The 26,582-nt window shown below is 44.6% G+C and overlaps 1 protein-coding gene across 1 annotated transcript in view; it reads right to left on the bottom strand.

The window, feature by feature from the left end:
• PIGS (phosphatidylinositol glycan anchor biosynthesis class S) overlaps positions 1-26,582 on the bottom strand; it is a gene marked incomplete at its 3' end in the record, with an annotated part of 61,035 nt that overhangs the window by 18,456 nt on the left and 15,997 nt on the right. Inside the window, exons 6-8 of the mRNA XM_082247397.1 lie at positions 12,758-12,992; positions 11,449-11,591; positions 2,779-2,893 (exon numbers count right to left, since the gene is read on the bottom strand). Of these exons, the coding sequence (XP_082103523.1) occupies positions 2,779-2,893; positions 11,449-11,591; positions 12,758-12,992 (493 nt within the window). The remainder of the gene's footprint in view (positions 1-2,778; positions 2,894-11,448; positions 11,592-12,757; positions 12,993-26,582) is intronic.

Genomic DNA, 26,582 nt, shown 5'->3' with positions numbered 1-26,582 from the left:
AGGGGGCGCACACAATGCTTCTGCTGCAATTAGTCACAGCAGAAGCCAATCAGCGGGTGTCGGCCAAGGAATGTCAGTCCTTACCAGCTGATTGTAGAGGAGAGAGGCTGGATGGAGTTTTGCCTTGTTTACACACTGTCAGTGTGAGGAGAGCCAATAACTGTAATTTCCTTGTTTACATGTGATCAGCTGTGACTGTCCATTAGACACACAGAATGGGGCTCAACCCGCCCCTGCTCCCTACTTACTGGTTTTGATTGATAGCAGCAGGGCCAACCAATAGCTCCTGCTGCTGTATCTGAGCCAATGAGGCTCTTGTGCACGTTGCTGGGCTTTCCATGGGGGCACCGTGCTTGCTCGCTCCCGAGTTGCCCTGTCTATGTCTATTGACACAGAACGGGCAGCTCAGCCCTGTCCCCAGCTCGGCACAGCATTTGATTGACCACAGTGGGAGCCGATGGCTCCCGCTGCTATCAATCTTCCCAGGGAGGAGGGAGCAGGCTGCTGCTCTCTTGCACATCGCTGAATCTGGCTCAGGTAAGTATAAGGGGGGGGGGGGGATTTTGCAGCACAGAAGATTTTTCATCTTAATGCACAGAATGCATTAAGGTTAAAAAAAAAAAAACATAAAGGCTTTGGAATCTTTTTAAACGCTTGGTTTCAAATGAAAATCCAATTAAACTTTGAACCTGGAAATTGTTCTTACATGATCTGCATCATTTACATGAAAAGAATGCGTTTTATTTAAAAAGGTAATCGTTCTAATTTTCTAGGAGCCCACCACAATTAGTGCCCTTCAATTTGTTCTTAAAACTGGAGCTTTCCTGTAAATGACCTTAGTATTCAAGTAGAATATCAATATTTCTAATTGTCTGCTTTGCGCTGACCTAACTAAAGATTAGTATATTTACAGAAGTTAAAATATACAGCCGGAAAGTATTAACAGCGCTTCACTTTTTCCACATTTTGTTATGTTACAAACTCATTCCAAAATTGATTCATTTCATTACTTTCCTCAAAATTCTTCAAACTGTACGCCATAATGACAATGTGAAAGAAGTTTGTCTGAAATCTTTGCAAAATTTATTAAAAATTAAAACAAAGAAAAACAAAAAAAAAAATCCCATGTACATAACTATTCGCAGCCTTTGCCATGACACTCAAAATAGAGCTCAGGTGCATCCTGTTTCCACTGATCATCCTTGAGAGGATTCTACAACTTGATTGGAGTCCACCTGTGTAAATTCAGTTGATTGGCATGATTTGGAAAGGCACACACCTGTCTACATAAGATCCCACAGTTAACAGTGCATGTCAGAGCACAAACCAAGCACAGTGGCCTCCATCATCCATAAATGGAAGCAGTTTGGAACCACCAGGACTCTTCCTAGAGCGGGTTGCCTGGCCTAACTGAGCAATCGAGGGAGAAGAGCCTTAGTGAGGGAGGAGACCAAGAACCCGATGGTCACTCTGACAGAGCTCCAGTGTTTCTCTGTGCAGAGAGGAGAACCTTCCAAAAGAACAACCATTTCTGCAGCACTCCACCAATAAGGCCTGTATAGTAGAGAGTGGACAGACAGAAGCCACTCCTCAGGCACATGACAGCCCACCTGGAGTTTGCCAAAAGGCACCTCCTGAAGAACTCTCAGACCATGAGAAACATAATTCTCTGGTCTGATGAAACAAAGATTGAATTCTTTGGCTTGAATGACAAGCGTCATGTCTGGAGGAAACCAGGCACAGCTCATCGCCTGGCCAATACCATCCCTATAGTAAAGCATGGTGGTGGCAGAGTCATGCTGTGGAGATATTTTTCAGCGGCAGGAACTGGGAGACTAGTCAGGATCGAGGGAAAGATGAATTCAGCAATGTACAGAGACATCCTTGATGAAAACCTGCTCCAGAGCGCTCTGGACCTCAGACTGGGGCGAAGATTTATCATCCAACATGAGAACGACTAAGCACACAGCCAAGAGAATAAGAAGTAGAGGCTAAGGGACAACTCTGTGAACATCTTTGAGTGGCCTAACCAGAGCCCAGACTTGAACCTGATTGAACATCTCTGGAGAGATCTGAAAATGGCTGTGCACTGACGCTCCTCATCTAACCTGATGGAGCTTGAGAGGTCCTGCAAAGAAAAATGGTTGAAAATTCCCAAAAATAGGTGTGCCATGCTTGTAGCATCATACCCCAAAAAGACTCGAGGCTGTAATTGGTGCCAAAAGGTGCTTCAGCAATTTATTGAGCAAAGGCTGTGAATACTTATGTACATGTGATGTTTTACGTTTTTAATTTTGAATAAATTTGCAAAGATTTCGAACAAACATCTTTCATGTTGTCATTATGGGGTATTGTTTGTTGAATTTTGAGGAAAATATTGAATTGAATCCATTTTGGAATAAGGATTTAACATAATGAAATGTGGAAAAATTGAAGCGCTGTGAATACTTTCCAGATTCACTGTAGGTCTGTTGACATGAAATAAAATTTTAACCACTTGCCGACCGCCTGCTTCAGATATACTGCGACAGGCTGGCTCGGCTGCACAAACTGCTGTACCTGAAGGTGCGCTTGTGCCCTTATTAGGTAACTGGGAGGCTGATTCACAGGGCCGGTGGCCGCAATTGCCGCCGGGCACCCGCGATCACTCCCCGTGGAGAGAAAACAACGGTCTGCTGTTATAGTCAGTTCATTTCACCTGAAGTGAATTCTGCAGATAAAAAAGGTACTGAACAGGAATAGTATTTAATAGAATACACCCCTTATGAGAGTACTTACCAAGTCTGGCTTCTACAGGGTTGATGACATGGGGCAGGTTGTGTGCATTCAGAATGTAGCTTGATGTTTCCTTGTCAAATCGAGGATTGACACCAAGGATAGCATAATACAGAATCTAAAAGCAAAAGCACATGAATACTCAATTTTAAAACTGTAAGTAAATAAAACATATCACAATGCCATATATTATAGGTCTGTCACATTGAAAGCCCCCAACCAAGGCTGGCAACTGAAACTGCCCAAATGCTGGACGCATTGCCATGCCTTCCATATCCGGAGTCACTAACCCAGATCTAGTATGCAGAAAAGGGCTTTTGATCCTACTCTGATTTTTCTATACTCATACTCATTCATGGGCAGTGACTTTTTTTTCTCTTTTATTCCCACCAGGTGACCCTGCAAACAACACTTCCTATTGATTAGGTCTACATTTTTTCCTCCAGCCCATCTATGGGGCCACATTGACTGTCATACAGCCTGGACTTCAAATATGTCTGCCCTTTTGCAAAACCATAACAAAGTGGATAAATGGGACTAGTAGTTTAAACAAGCAAGATAAGCTTCTTTGCGCAGGACACCATTTCGGGTAAGATCAAGAATGCATTTGCTGTATATGTGAAAGTGGAAACCAATGCAGCCACCAGATCTTCGGAATAGTAAGCTGAAAAAAAAGTAACAGACTAGCTTGTAAATGTCATATCTTGAAGTATAGTACAGGACCCTGGGTTATAGGCTGGTAACTTCAGGTGATTAGACACTGCCAAAACCTTGAGGGACTTGCACCCTGTGCTTCCCCATATAAACCTATTCCACTCTGTGCCCTCAGTTTTGTAGCAAGCAATGCAGAGTAATACAAGATTAGAGTGGAGGATGGCCTGTGCCCTGTACTGTGGAATTTAGAGGTAGGTCAAAATTCCTTTTATCTTATTTGTACAGTAGACCTCACATGCTTGGTATTCTTAGACCTTGTACATTTCCAAGCAACGAATAAGGGTGGGCAACAACTAAACAAACAGAAACTGTGCCAACAGCCTTAGCAACAACAAGGAAATAGATCCAACTTCAAAGTGCCGCTGTAAGAACCTTACAGCCGAAAGCTGAATCCACAAAGGTTTGGGGATCTAGGGATTTCAGGTCCAGAATAGAACGTATACCTCTGTTGGATTTTTGTACCATAAAAAGTGGTAGTAAAGTCCGCTTTGCAAATTTTAACTACAGGTAAGCTGATATTAAAACTTACCTGTAGGTAAAATAGTCTCCTAAACGCGCACCATTTAGGGGAGATTTCAATGAGTAACAGCCGCTGATGTCACCAGCACATACGCACTCTCAATGGACGGCATGCTCCCTGTGACAAGGCACAGTTCTAGGCGTTCTAAAATCTGGCCTTGAGCAGATTTTGGTCAGTTTAAAAGAAGGGAACGATGAGAGAGTAGGGTTTGGAACTTATTTTGTATCCCTTTGAAACCACTGATTCATTTAAGCCACATAGGGGCTAGCTTTTTCCACCCCATAAAGTTACTATTACACCAGTGACTGAGGCCAGCTCCCTTTGCTTTCAGGCCCTGGTAGACCCAGGCACCCCTCTGTGTCCCCCTGATTTCTGAATCATTCTGATTTTGGATGGGGGTACAAGGTCTTTGTCTGCCCCTCCTGTGGCCCGATTGTGCTCCTGCCTGGGCATTGGCTGTTTAACCACTTCATTACCAGACCAGACCTTTCTGCCCAGGGCAATTCTCAGTTTTCAGCGCTGTCACACTTTGAATGACAGAAAGCCTCCACCTCGTTCCCCGTTTGCGATCCGCTCGCCGCCTAGTACCTGGTCAGCAAGCTTCCGGGTATGACATAGGACGTACAGGGTAACCTTGGTGACCGCGCCCTCAGGTGAAGTCCTTGATGACGAAACGCCTAAGGGCGTGGTCACGCGGTCACCAAGGTTACCCTGTACGTCCTAGGTCATACCCGGAAGCTTGCTGACCAGGTACTAGGCGGCGAGCGGATCGCAAACGGGGAACGAGTACCAGACGCAGGTTAACCACATTACATACGCTTTGATATATGCTTATTATGTGAGTGCAATATTTGAAGGATCTTTTGTTTGGGATATTTTAATAAAATTGGAGTTAAACAGGATTACACTATGTGGATTTTGTCAATCTATTTTCATGCACAACGGTATATGCTGAGTGAGTCCTGTCCATTATTGTGAGGAGAGTGTCCGGTCCACGGTTCCAGTGCTTTGAAGATATGGTTTTTGAACAATACAGGCTTATAATTAAGTGGCCTCTGGTAAGTCTATTACCATAAGGCGTGCACAGCAGTGAGGTGGAGGCTTTCTGCTAGTTGGATGCACAATTGTGGATGATCGGATTATCTTTTTATCCTTGGATCCTTACCCTGTTTTTATTGGACTGTATGCATGAACTCTTCTACACTGATATTATCAACATCAAAGACTCTTTACTTCTGCTTTTATATTCATGTTATGATGATATTTATTTTGATTTGTATACGTTTATGATATACCAGCGCTGCTAGTGTATTATTTAGGGTGGTTATGTGTATCTTTACAATCACCTTTTGAATACACCTTTTTTTCCATTTCAGTGTTTTTATAGCAGCAGCTCACGGTCCTATTTCAATTTTATTAGCAGTGGAACCATTTGTTTTGTTTCCTATGAGCACTGGGTGAGTGGGGTTCTTTCGTGTTTTAGTTTATCCTACTCCTAATTTATATATATATATATATATATATTTATTTATATATATATATATATATATATATATATATATATATATATATATATATATATATATATATATATATATATATATATATATATATATATATATATATATATTTATTTATTTTTTTTCTTTCTTTATTAATATACAGGATTTATATAGCGCCAACAGTTTGTGCAGCGCTTTACAATGTGAGGGAAGACAATACAGTTACAATACAATTCAAAACAGGAGGAATTAGAGGGCCCTGCTCGTTAGAGCTTACAATCTAGAAGGGAGGGTCAAGTGAAACAAAAAGGCAATAGCCGTGGGGGGATGGGTTGATGGAAAAAATGGAAGTAAAGTTGTTAGGTGTGGGTAGGATAGGCTTTTCTGAAGAGGGTTTTCAGGGATTGTCTAAAAGCTAATAGGGTAGGAGATAATCTGACAGATTGGGGTAAGGATTTCCATAGTATTGCAGAGGCTCTGGTAAAGTCCTGGAGACGAGCATGGGAGGAGGTGACGAGGGAGCTAGAGAGCAGGAGGTTTTGAGTGGAACGAAGAGAATGATTAGGCTGGTATTTTGAGACTAGGCTAGTGATGTAGCTGGGGGCTAAGCTGTGGATGGCTTTGTAAGATGTTGTTAGTATTTTGAATTTATTTTGTTGGGTGATGAGAAGCCAGTGGAGGGCTTGACAGAGAGGAGCAGCGGACACTGAGCGATTGGTAAGGTGGATGAGTCTGGCAGCAGCGTTCATGATGGATTGAAGGGGGGATAGCCTGTGTAGTGGTAAGCCAATGAGAAGGGAATTGCAGAAGTCGAGGCGCGAGATGACCAGGGAGTGAACTAGGAGCTTTGTTGTGTCTTTGGTAAGAAAGGGGCGTATTTTGGAGATGTTGTGGAGGTTGAGGCGGCAAGATTTAGACAGTGATTGGATGTGGGGCTTGAAGGAGGAGAGTTCAGAGTCCAGGACAACACCTAGAACCTTGGCATGCGGGAATGGGCTGATAGTAGTGCCATCGATTGACAGCTATCAGCGGAAGGGGCACGTGGAGGAGGAAAAATTATAATTTCCGTTATGGATGGATTGAGTTTGAGGAAGTGGTGTGACATTCAGACTGATATATCTGACAGTAAATTAGTGATACGTGAGGAAGGAGAGAGCTGAGGGGTGGATAGATAGATTTGGGTATCGTCAGTGTAGAGATGGTATTGGAAGCCATGGGAGACTATCAGCTGACCCAGAGAGGAGGTGTAGATTAAAAATAGGAGGGGTCCAAGAACAGATCCTTGGGGGACCCCCACAGAGAAAGGAAGAAGAGAGGAGGAAGTAGAATTGTACAGAACGCTAAAGGTACGATTGGATAAGTAGGAAGATAACCAATTAAGAGTACAGTCATGGAGACCAAAGGCGTGGAGTTTTTTGAGGAGGAGGGGATGGTCAACCGTGTCAAAGGCAGCAATAAGAAAGGGGGAATGGTCTGACACTAGCCATTATGAGTACCTATATCATTTTTTAAGTTGTATTTTTTTTGTCACAATGTTTAGGGAAAAAAAACAAAAAAAAAAAAAAAACAAAAAAAAAAACACCACCACCACCACAGAGGGGCACATGGACTTGTATAGCACTCTGCAGCCAACTGCACGAAGTACCGAGTGAGCGCCCATGCTGGTTTCAGTGCCTGAAGCAACATTGCAGGGCGCCCCCACAACATGGGGTTTTACAAAGGTTGAACTGATCTGGCTGCACTGCTCCTATTGTTGTATTAAAAGACAGTGAAGAGTTTGATCGAAGAATCCAATCAAAGAATAAAATAGTTAAGCTAACAGTGAGTTTGCCATTAACCACTTTACCTTTACCACTGAGCTGCTACTGCGGCAAAGTGGTTCGTTATCGTCTGGCGACGTAGACCTACGTAGCCAGACATTCCCCTCTCTCTGCGGCTCGCTCCTGCTTTATTCAGTCACAGCGGGAGTCGGGCCAGGGGAGGAGCGGCGGTGATTACCGCCGCTCTTCCCCGATCGTCGGGGAATCGTGTAAGTTTGTGTAAACAAAGCGGGCGGATCTCCTAAGTGACAGGCAGGGTCAGATTGCAGGGTTCAGCATAGCTGAACCTGCGATCTGTCCTTGTGTCACATAGTCCCCTCCCCCCACACGTCAGTAAGCACCAGGCATACATTAACCCCTCCCTCTCCAATAAAAATTAACCCCTTCCCTGCCAGTGTCATTTTTACAGTAACAGTGCATATGTATAGCACTGATTACTGTAGCAATGTCACTGGTACCCCCAAAAGTGTCAAAAATGTCAGTCAAGGGTCCGATCTGTCCGTCGCAATCCCGCCAAAAAAAAAAAAAAAAAAAACGCAGATCGCCGCCATTACTCGTTAAAAAAAAAAAAAAAAAACACCAAAAATGACAGAAATCTTTCCCTTAGTTAGTAAACGCAAAAATATGTAGGAGAAAACAAAATTGGCCTAAAATTATAAATTTTGATTTTTACATTTTTTTTTGGGGGGGGGGGGGATTTCATATAAAAAAAATGTGAAAAATATTGTTATTTTTTCAAAATTGTCGCTCTTTGTTTATAGCGCAAAAAGTAAAAATCGCACAGGTGCTCAAATACCACCAAAAGAAAGCTCTGTTTGTGGGAAAAAAGGACGTAAATTTCGTTTGGGTACGGCGTCGCATGACCGCGCAATTGTCAGTTAAATTCGCACAGTGCCGAATCGCAAAAAGTGGCCCAGACGTAAGACAGCAAAATCCTCCGGTGGTAAAGTGGTTAAAGGAGAAGAGGTTAAATCACCTTAGGACACTGAGGTCTCACAGGAGTAGGGTAGGGCTGTCCTTCAAAGCTTTGCCAATGAATATCAAAGCCCCTTACCTGATTTTTTTTTTTTTAAGATTTTAGATATGCATCAAGGTAAAACCAAGCAATACTATAAACAAGTCAAGATAAACATTTAGAGTGTTTAATGACTTTCAGCAAAGAGATTTTATCTGTTCACAACACTCAGAACAATGAACGATTTCTAAATGTTTGTGTAGTTACCTGCAATTTGCACATTGTTAACAACTGAAAGCCCATTAAAAAGCTGCTTAAAATGAATGTAAAGGTTATCTACTTTGCTAAGTAAACTAATTAGGCCTCATGCACACTGCTTGTTTTTACAGCTGCTGTTTTTGGCTTCAGGCTTTTTTTCCCTGCAGCCAGTAAACATCCCAGCATGTTATCCTGTGTCCATGTAAACACGGGGGTTTATTTACCAAAGCTGGAGGGTGCAAATTCAGGCTCACTTCTGCATAGAAAATAATCTGCTTCAAACCTCAGCTTCTTCAATTAAGCTTTGACAATAAAACCTGGAAGCGGATTGGTTTGTATGAAGTAGAGAGTCTGATTTTGCACTCACCAGCTTTAGTAAAAAAAACCCATAGGGCGGCTTTTATCAGTGTTTTCTGGCTGGGGAAAAAAAAAAAAAAAAAACAGGAGTTTTTCTGAAATACGCTGCAAAACATGACAAATTTTGCAATTCTTTTATGCGGCATTCTACAGCTAAAGCTACTGGTGTCTTTATAATGCCCAGTGTGCTTGTGGACCGCCCCACATACGTGAACTGAAGCATACTAGCACATTTTAACTTTGCCTTGCTGGGAAAAAAAAATAAAAAATATTTTGCAAGTGGTTTACTACCCTCAGTAAATATGTGGCCCTTAGCGCCCATTTACACTGGCGCGACACGACTTGCTGGGGCGACCTGTGAAGTCGCGGTGCACAGCGTGTACCTCGGCGCGACTTGCACGGACTTCATATAATTGAAGTCAATGCAAGTCGCTCCGAGGTCGCCCCAAAGTAGTACAGGACCCTTTTTCTAAGTCGGAGCGACTTGTGTCGCTCCTATTAGAACGGGTCCTGTACTATTCAATGGCGAGCGACCCACTGCGACTTGTCAGGCGACTTGGTCGCCTGACAAGTCGCGCTAGTGTGAATGGGGTCTCAACCTTCTCAATTAGGTCCATTGTTTCATCTAAAATTTCATATGATTGATTTTGTCTGATTTAGACTTTCTAAAAAAAAAAAAAAATAACTTGTTAATGAACATCCAAACTGAACTGCTAGATTTGTACATCTGCACCACCCACTTTAACCTGTCTTAATGGTTTTGTACTCTTGCAAAAACTTTTCATTATTTTAACTAGGTATTAGGGTAACATCTAATGCACACGGCTATATATTCAAGGGGTAAAAAGGCACCTTCATCCAATTGAAATATAAAGAAACTTAATGGATATTCCACAGGTATTAGGGTAGCTGAGGCACATGTTGTGGCTGCAGTTTTTAGTATCATGGCTGATCAATTCCTCTATGTCCAGGTATTAAAGGAGAAGTTCACTTTTTAAAAAATAAATAAATGCATATTTATTTGCAGGTGCTACAGTAACATGTTAGACCCTGAATATGGGTGTAACCTGTAACATGTTGTTACAAACGGTGAACTTATCCTTTAAATCAGCTTGCTCGTCACTATTCCCAAAAGGGACAAACAATCTTTTTTAATCAGTTTATTAGAAAAATAGAAACAATACAGAAATACAACATATACAATGTGCAATTAGTAGATATAGTACTTTCAACAAACAAAAAGGTCCCCACAGGAGTAAACCAACCTCTGAGTGGGTAATATACAGGAGACGTACAAAGCTCATTGGGAAGAACAAAAAGGAGATAAAATAAAACGCATACAACACAAAGAGAGGAATCGTGCACTGAAATCCATTTGCAATGTATATTGGCAGCAAAACACGGGTGTCTAGGCTCGCAGAAGGGGAAACACCCTAAGCCAACGTTTCTCAACTCCGGTCCTCAGGGCACACTAACAGGCCAGGTTTGCAAGAAAACTGAAATGCATCACAGGTGATATAATTTGCTGCTCACTGATTGCAGTATTCTAGTCTTCATCTCCCCAAGGTAATACTTAAAATCTGGCCTGTTAGTGTGCCCCGAGGACCAGAGTTGAAACACTGCAAGCACACGTCTCGGGGGCCTGAAGCCATCTATCCCAGATTTTATTGAACTTTTAAGAACAACCTCTATGAATATAAATAAACAGCTTATAAGGGATAGTATCACTCACCTCCCTCAGCCAGGCACCGAACGCGGGAGGTTGCTCACGCATCCAGTGTCTCGCTATTAGCTTCCTCACCAGAAACAATGTCTTCTGCAGGAAAAGCTTAGTGAATTTATCCATATCTGTGTCTGGGAAAATTCCCAACAAACATGGTTTAGGGAGCAGTGTCAAGGGGGAACCCATGGTATCGTGCAAAAATTTGACAACTTGCCTCCAGTAGTCCTGCACCTCCGGGCAGTCCCAGATCAGATGGTAAAAAGTGCCCCGGGTGAGCTTACACATGGGGCATGAGGTGGTGGTATCAGTTCTCTATGTAGCAAGCTTGAGAGGCGTGAGGTACGAGCGATGGAGGATATACAACGGAGTAAGGAGGTCATATAGTTTAGGAGATACAACCTTACAGGCATCCAGTGAATCAGTCCATTCCTCATCCTCCAGCGCGCCCACGTCACCCTCCCACCCTACCTTGGAGGCATAGGCCTCCACCGTGGATTTAGGGAGGTGGAGAGCATCATAGAGTATAGATATGAGGCGTTTGGGGTTAGATCCCCATACTACCTCAAGGAGTGGTATTGGTGCAATGGTAGGGGTGGACTGGGGAAATTGTGTCTAGAAGGCGTGGCGAACCTGCATGTAGCGAAAAAACATATGATTCACAAACAATCTTTTGAGTACCATGGGTTTCAAAGTTTTATGAAAACCTACAAACTATAAAATGTAGCAACTTCAATTTAGAATGAACAGTAGTAATAACATTAGGATTGTCCAGTATTAGGTATCAGGCAAGGACTATAGATACAGGTAAACTAGTTGCCACTAACCTGAGAGTCTACAGAGAAGTTGGCTACAGGCTGCAACTTGTCCAGGAACGTCTGGATATAATGGTCTGAAGCAGAGCTTATATTCCAGTTCAAGTCATGAGATTTTGGATCTGGGTTGAGAAGGGTGAATGTGATTTCATAACCTAGAATATAAGAGGTTAGGGCAGTCAAACTGATATGTGATCGATGGAGCCAGCAAGATCAAAGACATAATGTACAGATATATATGGGCCCATTCCAACTTATGAAGTCCATTGCATTCCGTCAACAAACATTATATTGTGGGTCAATGGGGTTGCAAAATATCATTTAAAATGAATGCAAGTGCTGTTCGCTGCTGTACAATGAGTTGGGGTGCCATTCACAGTCACCATAACACAATAGTCTGGGCCAAAATAAAAATTTTTGCAGCCCATTCAAACCTATAAAATTCCAACTAGCACTGCAGTTTTGGTTTTAGAAATTTTAATAAATGTTAACCTTTAGCCCAAAGTAAGGCTTCGGTCACATGGCTGATCAGAGCGGTGCTGCAGCAAGGAAAATCCGCTTCCAGCCATGACAGGGATTACAGGTGTGTGCGATCAGCTACAGCCAGGAAGCCTGTACAAATCAATGCTAGGCTGACAGGCAACTAATATATCCACAATAGCATTTAACCGCTGGATGTGCAGTCACATGCCAACAGCCGCAGCATCCATCATTCATTCGTATAGGCTTCCTGGCAGTCGCTGATCGCATACACCTGCAATCTCATTGCCCTAATCAATCATGTAAATGAGCCCTATCCTCAGCCAAGTCCAATAATATTTTAAATGTGCAGTCACGCAGCTAATATAAAGATCCTTTTCCTTGTGTTAAAGCTTTGTGAACTAAGCTTAATGCATTTTTCTACTACCAATAAAAGAGGAATTTGTAACAAATTCAGAACTAAGCCGTGTACGCTCTTCACTAGGATGTGGACATGGGGAGAGTAGTAGTAAGAATTGATAGCTTTAACAAAATTAAGAGAAGTTATCCCTGAAAAAGACCTATTGCGATATAAAGACTATTTTAAGTAACCAAAATTACAGGAACGTAGACTGTGTATGTGTTTATCATAGAACAAGCATCTTGTAATCACTGGGGGACATTTACTGAAATGGGAGGACTCAGAATCTGGTGCAGCTGTGCATGGTAGCCAATCCGCTTCCAACTTCAGCTTGTTCAATTAAGCTTTGATAATACATTCTGGAAGCTTATTGGTTTCCAAGCACAGCTGCACCAGATTTTGCATGCTCCAGTTTTAGTAAATCTCCCCCTCCGTCCTTACCTGGGCTGGACTTCAATGCTCTTCTGCTACTCTCAAAGTCATCTTTATTGAGCCGGCCACTGGAGATCCTATCAGACAGTGAGGCAGTGACAGCCTCCTCTGTGATGGACATGGTGTGAATAATGCGCTCTACTTTACGATACAATGTATGGCGGATTTCTTCCGTGGAAAGTGATGGGTCCAGTGTAAGTTTAACGAACGATCTTCTATGCTTGCCAATGTAGACTGTGACCCCCTGGAAGAAAAGCATACTTCAGCAATGCGCTTTATAAAATGCCAAATAAACCCATAACTGAGTTCAATGGGCTGAATCACCTTTTGTTTTTGTTGCACCTGAACTAGGCGCCATTTGATACAATATTTTGTGCATCTCTGCCCACTCCCTTATTGCCACATACTGTATATATACTCTCCACATTTCAGTTTACTCCAGGCAATCAAACTTTAACTAAGGGAGCATACACCATGATTTGACTTAGTAATTTGCCACTGAAATGGGACAGAACCGGAGGTTCTGGTGGCGACAGTGCCAAGAAGAAATTCAACCTGCCAACAACCAAATAAGTGAAGGACTTGTTTTAACTGAAACTAATCTCAAAGTGCAAATGAGTATGAAAACTGTACCCAGCTGTATTTGAATTAAAGCGGATCTTTGTATCTTCGGCTGGCTGAGGCCCAGCTAGAGATCGTGACATCATCTGCCCACCTCATCCAGTCAGAGGAAGCCTTGTGTTCATTCAAAGAATACAAAGCTCCCTGTGAATGGCTGAGCAGCACTGAGCCTGACTTCACTTTTTCTTTCTTGGAGTGGGACTGGAAGTTCTTGTCCCACTGCTGTATACTGTTTGTAGCTGAGGTAACACAGTTTATACAGCACACACACAGGGGGCACCTCACATTGAGAAGTTAATAATGCTTTTGGACCAGTTTGGTCCAAACTAACTTTTTAAACTTCACTAATAGCAGGAAATCAGCTTTAAAGTAAAATCCAAGGTCTGCTCAATTTGCTTCCCCCAAACCCATCAACAAAACATTGCAAGACAATAAAAAAAGTAAAGCTCAGAATACCAATTCTTATGAAAAAAAAAAAACACCTTATTGCACTGTACAGGAACACATTCCATGGGATTTGGGATCCTAAGTAGTGTTGAGTGAACACGGACTGTATTATTCGTGTTCGTACCGAATAATTGGATTTTTTGTACCCGAACACGGACACGGACACTTTACTGTATGTTCGGGTAAAAATCCGTGTTCGGTCGTTTTATTTCCGGGTTTTGCATGCTTTGGCGCTCTTTTCATGGCGGGCTTTCAACAGCCAATCAACAATCGTTTAACTGGTGTGCCTTAAGCCATCCCAGCCATGCCTGCAAATGTCTCAGTAGCTGTGATTGGCCGTCTGAAGCATGTGACCAAGTCTTTATAAGTTCGAGGCAGCCGCAGCGGCGTCATTATGCTGCTTAGATTCAGGGACAGAGCACACATCAACGTGCTGGCTGCTGATTAGGGAAAGATAGGCAGGAAAAAACCATTTGTGTCCGGATAGAATTGAGGGACAGGTCGGAGTGTTTAGGCAGGGCGAGTTGTAGGCATTTTAGGGATAGAGTCTGCTGAATTATAGGGTCAGTGTCTTCTACAAACTACAATCGATATTGCTGTGTGGGGGGTGGGGTCTGCACTCAATCCTGATCTACGATCTCTTCTCAATCCTGTTAGGGACAGAGTCTGCTGAATTTTAGGGAAACTGTGTTCTACAAACTACAATCGATATTGCTGTGTGGTGTGGGATTGGAGATAGGCAGGTGTCAGTGATCCACATCCATTTTTCTGTGTGTGAGCTGCAGTGAACACAATCTTTTTGGGCTGCAGTGAACACAATCTTTTTGGGCTGCAGTGAACACAATCTTTTTGGGCTGCAGTGAACACAATCTTTTTGGGGTGCAGTGAACAAAATCTTTTTGGGGTGCAGTGAACACAATCCTTTTTGGTGTGCAGTGAACACAATCTTTGTGGGGTGCAGTGAACAAAATCCTTTGTGGGGTGCAGTGAACACAATCTTTTTGGGGTGCAGTGAACAAAATCCTTTTTGGGGTGCAGTGAACAACATCCTTTTTGGGGTGCAGTGAACACAATCTTTTTGGGGTGCAGTGAACAAAATCCTTTGTGGGGTGCAGTGAACACAATCTTTTTGGGGTGCAGTGAACACAATCTTTTTGGGGTGGAGTGAACAACATCCTTTTTGGGGTGCAGTGAACAAAATCCTTTTTGGGGTGCAGTGAACAAAATCATTTTTGGGGTGCAGTGAACACAATCTTTTTGGGGTGCAGTGAACACAATCTTTGTGGGGTGCAGTGAACACAATCTTTTTGGGGTGGAGTGAACACAATCTTTTTGGGGTGGAGTGAACAACATCCTTTTTGGGGTGCAGTGAACAACATCCTTTTTGGGGTGCAGTGAACACAATCTTTTTGGGGTGCAGTGAACACAATCTTTGTGGGGTACAGTGAACAGAATCTTTGTGGGGTGCAGTGAACACAATCTTTGGGGGGTACAGTGAACACAATCTTTGTGAGGTGCAGTGAACACAATTTTTGTGGGGTGCAGTGAACACAATCATTGTGGGGTGCAGTGAACTCAATCTTTGTGGGGTACAGTGAACACAATCTCATACTTCTGAAGGTTTGAGGGTGCTGCCTGTTCCATACTCCCCCTACTCCTCATCTAGCCTTTTAGGGGTACAAACAATAGTAATTGGGGCCTAGTGTGGTTGTGTACGTGTGATATACATACACTTTTTTGGGATCATATTTTCTATTCCGCTATTTAATCAAAAACCTTTGGGGATCAGTTAAATTGGGGGATAGTCTGTGTTGGTACGTGTGAGAGAGATCCACCTTTCCAAGTTGTTGGGGTTCATCTCATACTTCTGAAGGTTTGAGGGTGCTGCCTGTTCCATACTCCCCCTACTCCTAGCCTTTTAGGGGTACAAACAATAGTAATTGGGGCCTAGTGTGGTTGTGTACGTGTGATATACATACACTTTTTTGGGATCATATTTTCTATTCCGCTATTTAATCAAAAACCTTTGGGGATCAGTTAAATTGGGGGATAGTCTGTGTTGGTACGTGTGAGAGAGATCCACCTTTCCAAGTTGTTGGGGTTCATCTCATACTTCTGAAGGTTTGAGGGTGCTGCCTGTTCCATACTCCCCCTACTCCTAGCCTTTTAGGGGTACAAACAATAGTAATTGGGGCCTAGTGTGGTTGTGTACGTGTGATATACATACACTTTTTTGGGATCATATTTTCTATTCCGCTATTTAATCAAAAACCTTTGGGGATCAGTTAAATTGGGGGATAGTCTGTGTTGGTACGTGTGAGAGAGATCCACCTTTCCAAGTTGTTGGGGTTCATCTCATACTTCTGAAGGTTTGAGGGTGCTGCCTGTTCCATACTCCCCCTACTCCTAGCCTTTTAGGGGTACAAACAATAGTAATTGGGGCCTAGTGTGGTTGTGTACGTGTGATATACATACACTTTTTTGGGATCATATTTTCTATTCCGCTATTTAATCAAAAACCTTTGGGGATCAGTTAAATTGGGGGATAGTCTGTGTTGGTACGTGTGAGAGAGATCCACCTTTCCAAGTTGTTGGGGTTCATCTCATACTTCTGAAGGTTTGAGGGTGCTGCCTGTTCCATACTCCCCCTACTCCTAGCCTTTTAGGGGTACAAACAATAGTAATTGGGGCCTAGTGTGGTTGTGTACGTGTGATATACATACACTTTTTTGGGATCATATTTTCTATTCCGCTATTTAATCAAAAACCTCTGGGGATCAGTTAAATTGGGGGATAGTCTGTGTTGGTACGTGTGAGAGAGATCCACCTTTCCAAGTTGTTGGGGTTCATCTCATACTTCTGAAGGTTTGAGGGTGCTGCCTGTTCCATACTCCCCCTACTCCTAGCCTTTTAGGGGTACAAACAATAGTAATTGGGGCCTAGTGTGGTTGTGTACGTGTGATATACATACACTTTTTTGGGATCATATTTTCTATTCCGCTATTTAATCAAAAACCTTTGGGGATCAGTTAAATTGGGGGATAGTCTGTGTTGGTACGTGTGAGAGAGATCCACCTTTCCAAGTTGTTGGGGTTACATAGTTACATAGTTACATAGTAGGCGAGGTTGAATAAAGACAATAGTCCATCCAGTTCAACCTGTGTAGGTGTGTGTGACTGTAATCATCTAACATAGCCCTCAATCTCCTGATCCTTGAGATGTAAGTCTAAGAGTCTTTTGAAAGTCACCATACTACCCGCAGAAACCACCTCTTGTGGTAGACAATTCCACAATCTTGTAGCCCTAACAGTAAAGAACCCCCCACGTTGCCTGAGGTTAAAACGCTTCTCCTCTAATCGCATTGTATGTCCTCGAGTCCTCATGCAATTCCTTCGAATGAACAGCTTTTCTTCTAAGCTGAGATCCCCATTAAGATATTTATAAATTGCTATCATGTCCCCTCTCAGACGTCTTTTCTCCAGGGAAAATAAATCGAGCGATTGCAGCCGCTCTTCATAGGTAAGGTCCTCCAACCCCCTAATCAGTTTAGTTGCCCTTCTCTGGACTTTCTCCAGCTCCAACACATCCCTCCTGAGGACTGGCGACCAGAACTGGACAGAATACTCCAGATGCGGTCGGACCAGAGTTTTATAAAGTGGAAGGATTATAGTCTTCTCTCTGGAATACATCCCTTTCTTTATGCATGCTAATATTCTGTTGGCTTTGGAAGCTGCCGCTTGGCATTGCATGCTGTTGCCTAATCTATCATCAACTAAGACTCCCAAATCTTTCTCCATTTTTGATTCCCCCAAGGGTTCCCCTCCTAACGTGTATTGTGTTTTTATGTTTTTGGTCCCCAAGTGCAAAACCTTACACTTCTCCACATTAAACCTCATTTGCCATGTCGTTGCCCACTCCGTAATTTTGTCCAGGTCATTCTGTAGGATATCTGCTTCATGCTGTGCAGTTATTGCCCTGGCCAATTTTGTGTCATCTGCAAAAACTGATAACGAACTACTGATCCCTTCCTCAATGCTGTTTATGAATAAATTGAACAAGGTTGGTCCCAGGACTGAGCCCTGGGGCACCCCGCTTACTACCTCAGACCAGTCTGAGTATGCGCTGTTTATTACTACCCTTTGGACACGGCCTTTTAGCCAATTCCGTATCCAAGAGCAAACCCTGCTGTCGATACCTGCAGACCTTATTTTATAAATTAAGCGCTTGTGGGGAACTGTATCAAACGCCTTAGCGAAATCCAAGTACACCACATCCACTGGTCTCCCCCTATCTAGCTCACAGCTCACTTCCTCGTAGAATGCTAAGAGATTGGTTTGACAAGAACGCCCATTTGTAAACCCGTGCTGGTTACTACTGATGATGTTGTTGTCTTTAGCATACTCTACGATATAGTCCCTTATCATCCCCTCCAAAAGTTTACATATTATTGATGTCAGACTGACAGGCCTATAATTTCCCGGGATATGTCTCTGGCCCTTTTTGAATATCGGAATCACGTTAGCCTTCCTCCAATCCCCTGGTACATCTCCTGTCCTAATACTGTCAGCAAAGATCAGGAACAGTGGTCTAGATATAACCATACTGAGTTCCTTGAGCACTCTCGGATGTACGCCATCCGGGCCTGGTGATTTGTTTGTGTTAAGTTTATCCAGTCTTTCCCTGATTTCCCCCTCTGTTAGCCATAGTGGCAAGTCCTGTGTATTACTACTAACCATACAGTCATGGTCAGTGTACCCTTCCTTTTCCTGCGTAAAGACTGACGAGAAAAAAGAATTCAGCACGGTTGCTTTTTCAGTGTCCTCTGTAACCATCCTCCCATCATCGTTAATTATGTGTGCAATATGCTCTGCCCTAGTTTTTTTGCTGTTGATATATTTAAAGAATTTCTTTGGGTTTTTTTTACTATCCTCCGCTATTTGTCTCTCAAAGTTGATTTTAGCCATCTTGATTTCGTGTTTACACTTCTTATTTTCCTCCTTGTATTGCTGGAAGGCCGATACTGTGCCCTCTGATTTATATTTCTTGAAGGCCAATTTTTTTCCCCTAATAAGTTTTTTAACGCTACGGTTTAGCCAGCCAGGTTTGGCTTTGTCTCTTCTAAATTTATTCCCCATAGGAATGCACTGCAAGATGCCTTTGCTTAATATTGTTCTAAAGCATTCCCATTTTCATCTCATACTTCTGAAGGTTTGAGGGTGCTGCCTGTTCCATACTCCCCCTACTCCTAGCCTTTTAGGGGTACAAACAATAGTAATTGGGGCCTAGTGTGGTTGTGTACGTGTGATATACATACACTTTTTTGGGATCATATTTTCTATTCCGCTATTTAATCAAAAACCTTTGGGGATCAGTTAAATTGGGGGATAGTCTGTGTTGGTACGTGTGAGAGAGATCCACCTTTCCAAGTTGTTGGGGTTCATCTCATACTTCTGAAGGTTTGAGGGTGCTGCCTGTTCCATACTCCCCCTACTCCTAGCCTTTTAGGGGTACAAACAATAGTAATTGGGGCCTAGTGTGGTTGTGTACGTGTGATATACATACACTTTTTTGGGATCATATTTTCTATTCCGCTATTTAATCAAAAACCTTTGGGGATCAGTTAAATTGGGGGATAGTCTGTGTTGGTACGTGTGAGAGAGATCCACCTTTCCAAGTTGTTGGGGTTCATCTCATACTTCTGAAGGTTTGAGGGTGCTGCCTGTTCCATACTCCCCCTACTCCTAGCCTTTTAGGGGTACAAACAATAGTAATTGGGGCCTAGTGTGGTTGTGTACGTGTGATATACATACACTTTTTTTGGATCATATTTTCTATTCCGCTATTTAATCAAAAACCTTTGGGGATCAGTTAAATTGGGGGATAGTCTGTGTTGGTACGTGTGAGAGAGATCCACCTTTCCAAGTTGTTGGGGTTCATCTCATACTTCTGAAGGTTTGAGGGTGCTGCCTGTTCCATACTCCCCCTACTCCTCATCTAGCCTTTTAGGGGTACAAACAATAGTAATTGGGGCCTAGTGTGGTTGTGTACGTGCGAGATACATACACTTTTTTTGATCATATTTCCTATTCCGCTATTCAATAAAAACCTTTGAGGATCAATTGAATTGCGGGATAGTCTGTGTCGGTACGTGTGAGAGAGATCCACCTTTCCAAGTTGTTGGGGTTCATCTCATACTTCTGAAGGTTTGAGGGTGCTGCCTGTTCCATACTCCCCCTACTCCTCATCTAGCCTTTTAGGGGTACAAACAATAGTAATTGGGGCCTAGTGTGGTTGTGTACGTGTGATATACATACACTTTTTTTGGATCATATTTTCTATTCCGCTATTTAATCAAAAACCTTTGGGGATCAGTTAAATTGGGGGATAGTCTGTGTTGGTACGTGTGAGAGAGATCCACCTTTCCAAGTTGTTGGGGTTCATCTCATACTTCTGAAGGTTTGAGGGTGCTGCCTGTTCCATACTCCCCCTACTCCTCATCTAGCCTTTTAGGGGTACAAACAATAGTAATTGGGGCCTAGTGTGGTTGTGTACGTGCGAGATACATACACTTTTTTTGATCATATTTCCTATTCCGCTATTCAATAAAAACCTTTGAGGATCAATTGAATTGCGGGATAGTCTGTGTCGGTACGTGTGAGAGAGATCCACCTTTCCAAGTTGTTGGGGTTCATCTCATACTTCTGAAGGTTTGAGGGTGCTGCCTGTTCCATACCCCCCCTACTCCTCATCTAGCCTTTTAGGGGTACAAACAATAGTAATTGGGGCCTAGTGTGGTTGTGTACGTGCGAGATACATACACTTTTTTTGATCATATTTCCTATTCCGCTATTCAATAAAAACCTTTGAGGATCAATTGAATTGCGGGATAGTCTGTGTCAGTACGTGTGAGAGAGATCCACCTTTCCAAGTTGTTGGGGTTCATCTCATACTTCTGAAGGTTTGAGGGTGCTGCCTGTTCCATACCCCCCCTACTCCTCATCTAGCCTTTTAGGGGTACAAACAATAGTAATTGGGGCCTAGTGTGGTTGTGTACGTGCGAGATACATACACTTTTTTTGATCATATTTCCTATTCCGCTATTCAATAAAAACCTTTGAGGATCAATTGAATTGCGGGATAGTCTGTGTCGGTACGTGTGAGAGAGATCCACCTTTCCAAGTTGTTGGGGTTCATCTCATACTTCTGAAGGTTTGAGGGTGCTGCCTGTTCCATACTCCCCCTACTCCTCATCTAGCCTTTTAGGGGTACAAACAATAGTAATTGGGGCCTAGTGTGGTTGTGTACGTGTGATATACATACACTTTTTTTGGATCATATTTTCTATTCCGCTATTTAATCAAAAACCTTTGGGGATCAGTTAAATTGGGGGATAGTCTGTGTTGGTACGTGTGAGAGAGATCCACCTTTCCAAGTTGTTGGGGTTCATCTCATACTTCTGAAGGTTTGAGGGTGCTGCCTGTTCCATACTCCCCCTACTCCTAGCCTTTTAGGGGTACAAACAATAGTAATTGGGGCCTAGTGTGGTTGTGTACGTGTGATATACATACACTTTTTTGGGATCATATTTTCTATTCCGCTATTTAATCAAAAACCTTTGGGGATCAGTTAAATTGGGGGATAGTCTGTGTTGGTACGTGTGAGAGAGATCCACCTTTCCAAGTTGTTGGGGTTCATCTCATACTTCTGAAGGTTTGAGGGTGCTGCCTGTTCCATACTCCCCCTACTCCTAGCCTTTTAGGGGTACAAACAATAGTAATTGGGGCCTAGTGTGGTTGTGTACGTGTGATATACATACACTTTTTTGGGATCATATTTTCTATTCCGCTATTTAATCAAAAACCTTTGGGGATCAGTTAAATTGGGGGATAGTCTGTGTTGGTACGTGTGAGAGAGATCCACCTTTCCAAGTTGTTGGGGTTCATCTCATACTTCTGAAGGTTTGAGGGTGCTGCCTGTTCCATACTCCCCCTACTCCTAGCCTTTTAGGGGTACAAACAATAGTAATTGGGGCCTAGTGTGGTTGTGTACGTGTGATATACATACACTTTTTTGGGATCATATTTTCTATTCCGCTATTTAATCAAAAACCTTTGGGGATCAGTTAAATTGGGGGATAGTCTGTGTTGGTACGTGTGAGAGAGATCCACCTTTCCAAGTTGTTGGGGTTCATCTCATACTTCTGAAGGTTTGAGGGTGCTGCCTGTTCCATACTCCCCCTACTCCTAGCCTTTTAGGGGTACAAACAATAGTAATTGGGGCCTAGTGTGGTGTGTACGTGTGATATACATACACTTTTTTGGGATCATATTTTCTATTCCGCTATTTAATCAAAAACCTTTGGGGATCAGTTAAATTGGGGGATAGTCTGTGTTGGTACGTGTGAGAGAGATCCACCTTTCCAAGTTGTTGGGGTTCATCTCATACTTCTGAAGGTTTGAGGGTGCTGCCTGTTCCATACTCCCCCTACTCCTAGCCTTTTAGGGGTACAAACAATAGTAATTGGGGCCTAGTGTGGTTGTGTACGTGCGAGATACATACACTTTTTTTGATCATATTTCCTATTCCGCTATTCAATAAAAACCTTTGAGGATCAATTGAATTGCGGGATAGTCTGTGTCGGTACGTGTGAGAGAGATCCACCTTTCCAAGTTGTTGGGGTTCATCTCATACTTCTGAAGGTTTGAGGGTGCTGCCTGTTCCATACTCCCCCTACTCCTCATCTAGCCTTTTAGGGGTACAAACAATAGTAATTGGGGCCTAGTGTGGTTGTGTACGTGTGATATACATACACTTTTTTTGGATCATATTTTCTATTCCGCTATTCAATAAAAACCTTTCTAGGGCAAGATCTTAAATTACAGAAATATGAGGAGACCGTCAAATAAGGGCCGTGGCCTGGGTCGTGGTGCTGCTGGTAGAGCTCCTGTTGCAAGGAGAGGACATGGTCGATCTGTGCCAGCTACACGCACAAGTGAAACACCTTCCTCAAGTGTGAGTAGGCGACAGAACCTGCATCAGTATTTGGTAGGGCATCAAACGCCCCTAGAAGTGATGAGGCCAGAACAAGTTGAGGCGATAGTAGATTGGTTTGCTGCTGACAGTGCCTCCAGTTCCTTCACATTGTCTCCCACCCAGTCTACTGCAGAAAGGTCAGAGTTGGCACCTGCAGCCAATGTCCAACCGTCTTTCACCTCACCCCCTTGCAAATCAGGCCAGCAGTCTGAGCCCCAAGCCATACAGCAGTCTCTTATTCTTTTTGAGGACTCTGTCAGCAGGGTTTCCCAGGGCCATCCACCTAGCCCTGCCCCAGAAGTGGAAGAGATTGAGTGCAGCGATGCCCAACCACTTATTTCTCAAGATGAGTACATGCAAGGATCATCGCAGCACGTCTCCGATGATGACGAAACGCAGGTGCCAACTGCTGCGGCGTTCAGCATTGTGGAGACCGACAAGGAGGGCAGGGGTGAAGACTGGGTGGAAGATGATGTGGAGGACGATGAGGTCCTCGACCCCACATGGAATGAACGTCATGCAGGTGACCTGAGTAGTTTGGAGGAAGAGGCGGTGGTCGCACAGAGCCACCAGCACAGCAGAAGAGGGAGCAGGGTGCAGAAGCGGAGCGGCCGTGCCCTAGACACTACGCCCGCTACTGCCCAACGCAGCAAGGGAACGAGCGCACCAAAGTCAGCTCAAAGGAGTTCTCTAGCGTGGAAGTTCTTTAGAAAATGTGCTGATGACAGGACACGAGTGGTTTGCACCCTGTGCAATCAGAGCTTGAAGCGAGGCATGAACCTTCTCAACCTGAGCACAACCTGCATGATCAGGCATCTAAGTGCAAAGCACGAGCTGCAGTGGAGTACACACCTTCAAAACCAAGAAACGTCTCTGGCTCATCCTGCTTCCTCTTCTGCTGCAGTCTCGGCCGCTCCAGCCACATCTGTAGTGATACCGGCACCTGCCACCCCGCAAACAGACGATCTGTCAGCAACACCACCACCTGGGTCACCAACAACCATCTCCACAATGTCCCGTGGAAGCGTTCAGCTTTCCATCTCCCAAACACTTGAGAGGAAGAGGAAGTACCCCCCTACCCACCCGCGATCCCTGGCCCTGAATGCCAGCATTTCAAAATTATTGGCCTTTGAAATGCTGTCATTCCGTCTGGTGGAGACGCACAGTTTTAAAAACCTTATGTCGGTGGCTGTCCCACAGTACGTCGTGCCCAGCCGCCACTACTTTTCCAGGCAAGCCATCCCTTCCCTGCACAACCAAGTGGGGGAAAATATCAGGTGTGCACTGCGCAACGCCATCTGTGCCAAGGTCCACCTAACTACGGATACGTGGACCAGTAAGCACGGTCAGGGGCGTTATATCTCCCTAACGGCACACTGGGTAAATGCAGTGGCGGATGGGCCTGAGGCGGATAGCAATTTGGCGCATGTCCTTCCACCACCGAGGATTGCAGGGCGCTTCAGTTTGCCTCCTGTTCGTAACTCCTCCTACTCCGCTTCCTCATCCTCTACCGCCTCCTCATCCGGACAGCGTAACACCTTCACCACCAACTTCAGCACGGCCAGGGGTAAACGACAGCAGGCAGTTTTACAACTTGCCTGTTTGGGGGACAAACCACACACCGCGCAGGAGTTGTGGAGGAGCATGGAACAGCAGACAAATGAGTGGTTGCTGCCAGCGAGCCTCAAGCCCGGCCTGGTGGTGTGTGATAACGGGCGAAATCTCATAGCAGCTCTGGGCCTAGCCGGTTTGACGCACATCCCTTGCCTGGCGCATGTGCTGAATTTGGTGGTGCAGAGGTTCCTTAAAAACTACCCCGATATGTCAGAGCTGCTGCAGAAAGTGCGGGCCGTTTGTGCGCACTTTCGGCGTTCTCACCCTGCTGCTGCTCGCCTGGCAGCGCTGCAGCGTAACTTCGGCCTTCCCGCTCACCGCCTCATATGTGACGTGCCCACAAGGTGGAACTCCACCTTGCACATGCTGGAAAGACTGTGCGAGCAGCAGCAGGCCATAGTGGAGTTTCAGCTGCAGCACGCACGCGTGAGTCGCTCTGCGGAACAGCACCACTTCACCACCAATAACTGGGCCTCCATGCGAGACCTGTGTGCCTTGTTGCGCTGTTTTGAGTACTCCACCAACATGGCCAGTGGCAATGACGCCGTTCTCAGCTTAACTATCCCACTTCTATGCCTCCTTGAAAAAACAATTCGGGCGATGATGGAAGAGGATGTGGCACAGGATGAGGAGGAGGAGGAGGATGAAGAGGTAACATTTCCAAGGCTTTCAGGGCAGTCATTCGCAAGGGGCTCCGAGGGTGGGTTCCTGCACACGCAAACGCCAGGGACGCAATTGTCCAGCAGGGGCACAGTTCTGGAGGATGAGGAGGATGAGGAGGAGGAGGAGCTGGAGGAGGAGATGGAACCATGTTCACAGCAGGGTGGCACCCAGGCCAGCTCATGGCCATCACTGGTGCGTGGCTGGGGGGATACAGAGGACACGGACGATACACCTCCCACAGAGGACAGCCTTTCGTCGCCTCTGGGCAGCCTGGCACACATGAGCGATTACATGCTGCAGTGTCTCCACAACGACCGCCGAGTTGCCCACATTCTAACTTGTGCTGATTACTGGGTGGCCACGCTGCTGGATCCCCGTTACAAGGACAACGTACCGTCCTTAATTCACTCACTGGAGCGCGATCGCAAGATGCGCGAGTACAAGCGCACGCTGGTAGACGCCATGCTGCTGGCATTCCCATCTGACAGCGGGGCCACAGTGGAAGCACAAGGCAGAGGAGGAGGAGGAGGAGGTCGCCAACGCAACCAGGGCACCGCCAGCACCTCAGAAGGCAGGGTTAGCATGGCCGAAATGTGGAAAAGCTTTGTCAGCACGCCACAACAAACAGCAGCACCAGCAGCTCAGATGGAACGTCTTAGCAGGAGGCAGCATTTTACCAACATGGTGGAGCAGTATGTGTGCACACGCCTACATGTAGTGAATGACGGGTCTGCCCCCTTCAACTTCTGGGTCTCCAAATTGGGCACATGGCCTGAGCTTGCCCTTTACGCCTTGGAGGTGCTGGCGTGCCCTGCAGCCAGTGTATTATCTGAACGGGTATTTAGCACGGCTGGGGGCGTTATAACAGACAAGCGCAGCCGCCTGTCCAGAGACAATGTGGACAAGCTCACGTTCATTAAAATGAACCAGGCATGGATCCCACGGGACTTTTCCGTACCTTATGCAGAATAGCAATGGATACCGACCTTACCCACCCATTGTTCCATTTTTGCTCTTTCTCACTCTTTTGGGGTGTACCCTCATTTAAAATTTTTGAAAAGAAGCAGTGTTGGCTACCTCGTCCTCCTCCTCAGGGCCAGATTAATGTAGGGGCTATTGGAGCTGCAGCTCCAGGCCCCTACCTTTTATATAGGCCCCGGGTTGGCCATATTCACTGTTACCGCTCTTCTGTCACTTGTAAACACAGAAGTCTGGCTTCTATGCTCGCTTCCCCAGGCAGCACCCTCAGAACCTCCCCACACAGCGTGAAGGCCGGACAAGGAGGGACAGTTGGCGATGCATGGATGTGTTTATGGGCTTCAGAGACAGCATCCCATGTTGAATTAGGCATGCATGGCTGCACCCTTCCTCCTCTGGGTGCATGGCAAGGCACGGCCCTTAAGGCCCTTCAAAATCCTCAGCACCAAGCCCATGATGCTGTTAATCCGGCCCTGGT

This window comes from Pelophylax lessonae (assembly GCF_965119305.1).
Source record: "Pelophylax lessonae genome assembly, chromosome: 2".
Classification (NCBI taxonomy): domain Eukaryota; kingdom Metazoa; phylum Chordata; class Amphibia; order Anura; family Ranidae; genus Pelophylax; species Pelophylax lessonae.
The sequence above is the reverse complement of the archived record's forward strand: the minus strand, read 5'-3'. Positions and strand labels throughout refer to the sequence as shown.